Here is an 8,545-nt window from a genome sequence, read left to right on the forward strand (position 1 = left end):
ATGTAAGAGGGAAAAATTCTGATCAATGAGAAAGAAATGGTGAACTGTAGACCAGTGGTTTTTACAATTACACACATAACTTGTGTTCAATTTGTAACTTTTACTTTCGAGATGATTTTTCTACAGTTCTACAGTTTCATTTAGCAGACACTTTTATCCAAAGTGACGTACATCTGAGAGTAGATACAACACAAGGAAGGATTTAGCCAGGAGAAAACAACCTGGATAAGTGTCATGGAACAAGTTAAAGTATGTCACCTTTTCTTTGTGTTTCTGTAACTCCCATTCTCTCTCAAACTCCTATTTTTATTTGACATTTAAGATGTTTTTCTGTGACTAAATCTGATCCCATACTGATCTGTCTGTTCTGCTGCCCCCAGGTGGTAAAGAACAAACAGCAAAAAAGGACAATTCTGCTCCAATCTCTATGGGACGTTGCATATCTTCACAAGGCAACAAATGAAATGAGTGTGTCAGACCCCCCAGATCATTGTGAAATAGTTCCTTTTCCCATGGCACTAAACAAAGATGTCATTTAATAAGCCACAAAGCTAGCACAACTAAAAAGTAGTTACAGCAAAAAACGTTTCACAACAGGGGCATCGTTGCTGGGAAGGTAGGTTGCTGTTGAATTTTGTAATATTTTGGTGTCTGAAGAACCATAAACACCATTAACTGTATCTGTGTGGAAGCAGAATGACACCTACACCAATAAAGCCTACATTTCCTAAACACAAAATAGCAGGGGAAACTTTCGCTGGCGTGTCTGAATTAAGCCAAAGTTTGATATTTTCTCATACTTTTCTCCTCTATCCATGTCACACTGTCGTCTAAAGGCATGTAAGCGGAGGTGTGTGTGTGTGTATGTGTGTGTGTGTGTGTGTGTGTGTGTGTGTGTGTCTGCATGTGCGGCAACTCAGTGCTGGAAGGTGTTACTCACGAGGCATGATGCCTTGGTCTGCCAGCTGCTCTCGTGTCCTCCTCTGCTGAAGTCTTAACTGTAGGACTGAGGTTGGGGGGGGGGGGAGGAGGAGGAGGGCAGACAGAGGAGAATAGCAAAGGAAAGATGGGAAAGAGAAGTGGAGAGACAGGTGAGGGACAGAGAAAAAAGCAGGAAGAGACTGAGAATTCAACCAGCTTTAAATGCTGCTTCATTAATCCAACTCGTAGCTTGCTTTAGAATAGTTTTACTGGTTGGAATGAAAAAAGCTACTTATGTCAATGTGATCCCAATGTCGCACATGCACATATATGCATGTGTCTATGTACACGTATGCATACAAAACACATACACACACATACGCACAGAAAACAACACTGCTTGCTCACAAATATTTCTGCGAGCAGGATGTAGGGAATGATAAACACAGCTCCTGGCTTTTAAACAGATCTGTGCAGCAGTGTGTGGTCTGCGGCGCGTGCACACTCTTCTTCTTCGCTCTGTGTGTGTGCAGAAGTGGTCTAGGTGGCTCGTAAACACAGAGCCTCCTCCATGTCTGTTGCTCAGCTCATGTCTGTGACTCTTTTTGCTTTCTTTCTCTTTCTTTGTCTGTGTGTGCTTCTCCTCCCGGCCGCTTATCTGAAGGTCTCTTTGTTAGATCCTGGATCTGACACACAAGTATGAAATGTTCCTCCTTTCCTGTAAGGCTCTAATCATTTTCTGCCTGTCTGCCCTATTGTTAATTATCTCGCTCAGGTGGTTTATATATTCGCACAGCTCTGGCTACGATCAAGCGTTTTATGAATTTCCTCAAACCTTCCAGCTTTGATGCAATCTAACAACTTTCTTTGCAGCTTGACTGGATGTCAGCGAGCTCGGGCGCCACAGCATGGGTCTCTCGTGGGAGATCACCTCCATTATGTAACACCAGGCCCTTCTCTTCATCTGACATCTGCTTTAGTTTACGGTGAAGGATGAGGAGGTTGTGACCTTCTGGTCGCAACATCACACAGAGCAAATGCAGCCATTAGTTGCTGACTGGAAGCTGACCAAAACATGCAACTGATAGAACTTCTGTCAAAGAAAGTTTTTTTGTCAAGTTTTGGTGACTTTGGTGAGCTAAGATGACAAGTGAAATAACTGTTAGTGTCAAATAATTATGTAAAGCTTCTTTGATCTTAAATTAAAGGATGCTTGTTGCTCTGTTATGTTTATTGAAAAGGTTAATAATAATTCTCTGAAAAATGAAGCAGCAGCCATGTAATTGAGTATAAATGTTTCAGTGGAAGGCAACTGGACTTGTTTTTCGTGGTTCTTGAAGATTGTTTCCCTCTTCAAAATATGCTCAGTTTGATTGTTGGGTCTAGATTAATAGAGCTAACACTTACATACATTGTATGTTCACTTATTCATATTATAACCCATGTCGCCTAATCTTCAGCTACACTAAAAAGTATTTTTCTGTTATGCTTGCTGTCATCAAGCTAATCTGATAATGTAATATAAATTCATATGCAAAATAAAATCATATAATTAGATTCTTTTTTTTAATATCTAGTTTGAATTAAGTTGATAGTCCAAACAGAGCTGAATCTTGAACTAAATGTTTCTTTTCTCTAGAAACTGTTGGTGCCGCTAACATGCTAATCTGATAAATATAGATACACGCAGACTTTGTCTCTTCTGTGAGTGAATTTAAATGCAGCTTTTAGTCTCAGTTTTCCAAAGCAACTTTGATTTTAGCTTTTTGTTGGTCTGGTTTATGTTTACTTAACATGCTTTTAACAATTCTCAGTGTAATTGTCATATGTTAGGGTTTTTCTGGGGTGAAAATCGTGTTGTGAGAGTTACTATGCGTGTTTCAAGTCCACTAACAACCTTAATTTTAGGTTAGCTTATTTTGCAGAGTGACTCTGAATTTAGCTCCTCACTTGTTAAGCACTGAAATACACATGTGCAGGTTAAAGATGGGGCACAAATTAAATGTAACTGTATTACTGTCTGAATTGATATTACGTGATTTGTAATTCAAGCACAACCCACAAAGACAAAACCTTTGCTGTAAAACTGGCATTTTTTTTTTTTGGTTCAGTGTTCGTGCCGCTAGCAAACTACTGTGACAGGCTAACGTAACAGCGAGTTAACGGCCTTAATCTTCTCCAGACATGCAGGTTTTGTCTCTTATTTTCTTGGAAAAGGCCAGGTGTAAACTCAAATGTAACTGCTCTGTATTATGTTTACTGACAGGTTATCAATAATTCGGCCTGAAAAAGCACAGCAGCTGCCATATAATCTGCTCGTTCTCCCCAAAAAGTTTTGCTCAGACCAAAGGCTTGCCTGTCTTGATTGCACAGCGTTCATGTTATAGAAAGCGGAGCAGAGGCAGGCTGTGTAATCACAGATCACTGAACCGTACTCTGCCTCTCTCACTGTTGACTTTGAAACTGAAGACATTTGTTTCGACTTGGGCTTTCTTGACAACAAAGGACATACAAATCCACAGCCACATTTACAAGTTTTCAGATTTATAGTGTAAATAAATTATCATTGGGCCTGGCTTGCACTGGTGAAGTGGTGATAATTACATAGGCCGGCGGAGTGATACTCTGATTTATTGTCCTCCTGTGCCTCACACGTTCACAGCCACCACATGAGAAAGAAACGGGGTAATAATAACTCCGCACTTTTACACATAAAACTCCAACACCTTCGCTAAAGAGACTGGTTGCATTTGTAAAATGAATTCTCCTGAACTTTCTCTCTGCACAAACAGGAATGTGTTTGCGACAGATGTATGATCATGACTGTATAACTTCTAATAAACAGGTATTCCTGAATGAAGTATTAGGTTTATTTTAGTCTAATACCTCCGCATAAAGTGAAAATCCACCTTAAAACAGAACGCCTATATTTTATTCTCATGCTCTTGGACAGTTAGAGTCAAATTTGTGAACGTGAGCCAGAGTCTATGTGCAGGAGAGCCAACACTCCACCATTAAGGTACAGTTTCTGGAGCCGCTCCATCCACTGTGACTTATAATCAACAGTGGGATAGCAGGCTGATGCAGATTTGTGTTGAAGATGGAAAAAAACTCACTTGAATACAAAAAATGAGGCACATGTTTTTTATGTGTTGCCAGAGTGCCGTTCATTGTCAGCGGCGGGTGTCTTGGGTTAATCTCTTCTATTATGAGTTATTACCAGCTTTGTCAGAGGTATTACCAGAGATGTAGAACCTGTCAGTACATTTTTTATTTATTTTTTTTGGTCTCAAAAGCTTTTTTATTTATGAAAGGTTTGGTTAAAATGACAAGCACTGGATTATAAACGCTAGCTGAGGTTGCTGCTTTGTTAAAGAAAATATTTGAATGAAAATAGGTGATCCTAATTCATTCAAACACAATTTGCTAGTAAAGTGCGCTGAGAGAGTTATTATTCAGTTCATTTATGTTGTCTCTGCTGCCTCACTTGTGTGTGATCAGCTCTGACAATACAGTAAGTCAGATTTCAGTGAAACAATTGCAAAAACAACACCAGAATGATTCATTTTCATTATTTCCTATTTAATCGTCGGCAACTCAGGCGAAATCAGACAGCATGGTTATGTTCTTACTGGACTTGGTGTGGTAGCTTGTCCAAACAGGTGTCTGGTGAACATGTGGCTAGCACTTTGTGGTTTTGTCCCAACTTCTATTTGACGCTTCTGTCATACTGTTATGTAATGGCAGTGAGCTGACGAGCACGGGCTGCAGCCGTTTGAGCTGTTAATCAAATCGGCATGAGAACTAGTCAGTAACACACTCACAAAACATTCTGCGGCCTGTGGGGAGCACTTAAATGAGATCTTTATCTTTCCTTTTAGCTTCAACCAAGCAGCAGCAGCAGTTCCCATGGGTTTGATAATGTAGCTCAGGCATAGTGTAAAAGAGGCGGCTGTCGGTGGGTTTCACAGGGCGCTGAATGTAGTTCAAGACGCTGCAGCTTAAAGAAAACTGTAAATCTGGATGGCCAGAGCATCTGTGACTCCCCCTGTCATCAGCAGTTATCACGCAGAGATTTACAATTAATTTTGTCTTGCTTATGCACAATATTTCACTCACTCGCTCATAAATTAGATCAAGCAGTCATGTTGCTTGTAACTTATATCACCTGGCAGTAATCCAGACAGTAATCAGACTTGATGTTACAGTCTGAGGACTGTAACATCAAGCAGACTTTACTATACTGTAAAGGTCATATTTCTACATCTGTGCCATATTAACCAGCTAAAGCAAGAGGGTTAGAGCAACACAGATCCTGAGCCACCTCCGTTAAAGCCTCCTGCTCCTTTGAATGCCGCAAATCCACCCACCCATGTTCCCCGGAGCGCCTGGGGTCATTTCCCACCCCGCTGATGGGCTCTAAACAACTCAAAGGAAAAGCATCATTTAGCCTGCCATTTCTGGAACGCAATTACAGCTCACTGGCAAACTGGAAGTGAGAACCAGAGCCGCCGTAGCCACCAGTTTGTACATTCACAGCAGGATGAGCTGCTGTTTACGGATGTATATCAAGCTTCACAGCAGCTGAGCCGCTGTTGTTGCCACCATCAGTTTCATTTTCCTCAGAGAGGTGGCAGTGTTGGTCAGACTACACACCCTGTAGTGGTACAGTGCAAACACATGCTCAGGCTCACAGAGTGCATCTTCAAAATACAGACTCCCAAAGTGTGTGTGTGAATGAGGAAGACACAGTGATGGAATTAAAGAGCTTGTACGTTAAGGAGACAGATGGATGCAAAGCCCCAACATCTGATGTGAGTTAGGGGGAGTTTAAATCAGTGCTGTAGCCAGAACCCTCCCTCGCTCTTTGATATGCTCAGGTACAGACACACATGTATCATCAGCTTCCAATGCAGCCATATTTAGATAACCTCTGACCCTTCTCCACTGTCTGATCTCCCTTTATCAGAGCCACAGAGAAAGTCTGGCTTGCTTCCCTTTAGCAGCAGCAGCAGGTTAGGGGCTGACACGGAACAAGTGCACTAACCTGCCCGAGACATCACCCTCACATGTCGTGTATTTACGAGGAGGCGGACAAACATCAAAGTACACACCCAGCTTTAAATCCATCACACTGTGACAGGGTGCGTTGCTAGGCTCGGTACGTGGGAGGATTTCTGACTTTTTCTGGCCTCCCTCTGGTATTCCTTGTGCCATCACATGCCAGCAGAATATTACACACGCCTGTCACTGGGCTGGTGTTACTGAGGAGCACATTGGAAGTGTCAACACAACTCATCCATGAAGACAGATGAATGACATAATGCACACGGGATTGCTTGTAAATGCCAAATGTTGGCAGACAAACTGTTTGCGAGGCTTAGGAGAATAAACACAGCTGTACACAGAGCGGATTCAGTAACAAACTGAGAGTGCACACATTGATAACAGAGGAGAAAAGAGTTACATGTCAGTCATCACTAGACTTACCTGATCTAAACTTGCTTCGTATCAGTATGGAGTGTTCAGAGCCCAGAAGAGTCATAATGCTTACAGTACAGTTCCAGTGTTCAAAAGTTGCAAAATAAAGAAGCGGTACACCCCTGGACCCCGCCGACCACCTCTGGACCCCAGACTGAGATGGGATGGAGCTGGGCCAGCCTGCTTCATCAACAGCTCTAGAGGAAGACTGGAGTATGAAAAAAGAAACACACTCTGGCTGTCTTGTACTGTGTCTCTAAACTAGCGTGCACACTAGCAGGACCCTTCCACTCTGTCTGCTCCTTCCCTCCTCCTGTTCTGCCTCAGTAGCTGATGTGGGAGTGTTTGAGTCTGCAGCCCGATGAGGCTTTGGTCCCATCTAGCAGAGAGCTCTGAGCAGGGCCAGGGACAGCACACAGAGATATGCCCTGCTCGGGGAGGGGCTGACTGGCCAGGGTTTCCTCCAAGCCCCGCCTGCTAGAGCCCGGAGGCAGGACAGGGTTTGGCTGATGACTTCTTCCTCCCTTGCCACCAGTGTATATATATCTGCCTATCAGTCCTGCTGACTGTCATTAGAGTGGACAGAGAGCGAGTCAGATGGGAGAAAAGGATCAAGATAGAGACTCAGAGGCAGATAGTGGAGCAGCTGTACAGACAGGAGGGTAAAAGTAGGAAAAGCAGGAATGGAGCCACTTTCACTTCATTCCTCCATCTAAAATAATATGTAATCATGCATCAACATTGACTTAATTTGTGAAATGAATGTCGTATTTTAGTGAGTCTGGAAATACACATACAATTTAAAGATATAGGGTGCATTTTACAATAAGTGCAGATTGCACCAAACACATTGTTTCTGGATCCTTTCAACAACGTGACAAAAAATGCAAAAGCATCAGGAGCACCGACTTTATATAAAAGATAGATGTAGCTGTCATGACATCACTTAGTGGTTTGTGGAGTACTGCTGTGAAGCGTTGAATTTGTAAATTTTCCGTCACCATAGGCTTTTGAAACCAGATGTAGAGGGAGAGAGAGCAGCAGATCGGACTGAGTACCTGAGGACACCATGCACAGGAAAACAGCAGCAACATCTCACACCAAAGCATACTCTTTATTATCATCTGTTTACAGTACAAAATGAATGCCACATTTCTTTCAAGAAGTCTTGAAACTAGTGATTGAGACCAGATAAACATTTGGAAAATGTTTATCAATGTAAGGAATAAAGGGAGAAATAGGGACATTTTCTCATTGACTTCATACAAGCAGATTACGTTTTGAAATTAGTTGAGTTGCCCCCTGCTGGCTGTGAGAGAGGATACAGGTTTAAGGCACTTTCAAGTTGGCTTAACTTCTTAGATTCAAAGGTTTTATCTTTTTATATATAGTCTATTGTCAAAAGTCGTTTATTTACAGATGTTTTCTGAAGACCTTCGAATGTAGTACAATATATTATTTGACATTCTAATTTAAAGCTGCACTATCCAATATGTTTTAGAAACTATAGTATCAGCCTAATGTTGTATGAAGTGTGCTTGTAGTGACAAACCTACAGAATTGATCAATTCAGACCTACAGAGCATTTTAGTGTCTTTCAGCTCATTGTTTTAGTTTTATGTCTTACATTTTTAATGTTTTGATTCATTGTCATTCTTGTTTTTCTACCCAGCAGCTATAAGCAGCTGTTTCATGAAAAAGGCCCAGATAAACACACTATACACTGCTTACCTCACACTGCCCTGCACACGAACACAGCTATCCATCAGCCAGTGAACATAGTGGGACACTCAGCAGATAAAGAGTCAGATATTTCTCTTAAGGAGTTGGTGGAAACCAAAACAGAGCTAAAGGCAGAACAACTATTGGACTGAATGTTAAGTCAGTCACCCAGTAGCAGACAGTTTATGTTATCAGCAGTATGATAGCATTTTCTCCAGCCTAAATACAACAAGGGATCCCCTCCTCCAGCTTCCACATACCAGTCGGACATTTGTCTAAGTTATACCAAGTTCAGTGCCCACTCTCCTGAGGCAGCGTTAGCCAACTGTAGCTCCTATACAGCACAGATCTACTAACTGTCTGTCAGCACAGGATGCCAGCTGGACGCATCAAGGATTTCTCTGCAGTTGTTTATTCTTAG

The 8,545-nt window shown here is 41.9% G+C and overlaps 1 protein-coding gene across 1 annotated transcript in view; it reads right to left on the minus strand.

Moving 5' to 3' along the window:
* Positions 1–6,807, minus strand: part of myocd (myocardin) — a 34,600-nt gene extending 27,793 nt beyond the window's left edge. The window contains exons 1-2 of the mRNA XM_051939120.1: positions 6,412–6,807; positions 941–1,006 (exon numbers count right to left, since the gene is read on the minus strand). Coding sequence (XP_051795080.1) covers positions 941–1,006; positions 6,412–6,466 — 121 coding nt within the window. The 5' untranslated portion in view covers positions 6,467–6,807. The remainder of the gene's footprint in view (positions 1–940; positions 1,007–6,411) is intronic.
* Between the last annotated feature and the right edge of the window lie 1,738 nt (positions 6,808–8,545).

Source organism: Acanthochromis polyacanthus, chromosome 19 (assembly GCF_021347895.1).
Source record: "Acanthochromis polyacanthus isolate Apoly-LR-REF ecotype Palm Island chromosome 19, KAUST_Apoly_ChrSc, whole genome shotgun sequence".
NCBI classification, from domain to species: Eukaryota; Metazoa; Chordata; class Actinopteri; family Pomacentridae; genus Acanthochromis; species Acanthochromis polyacanthus.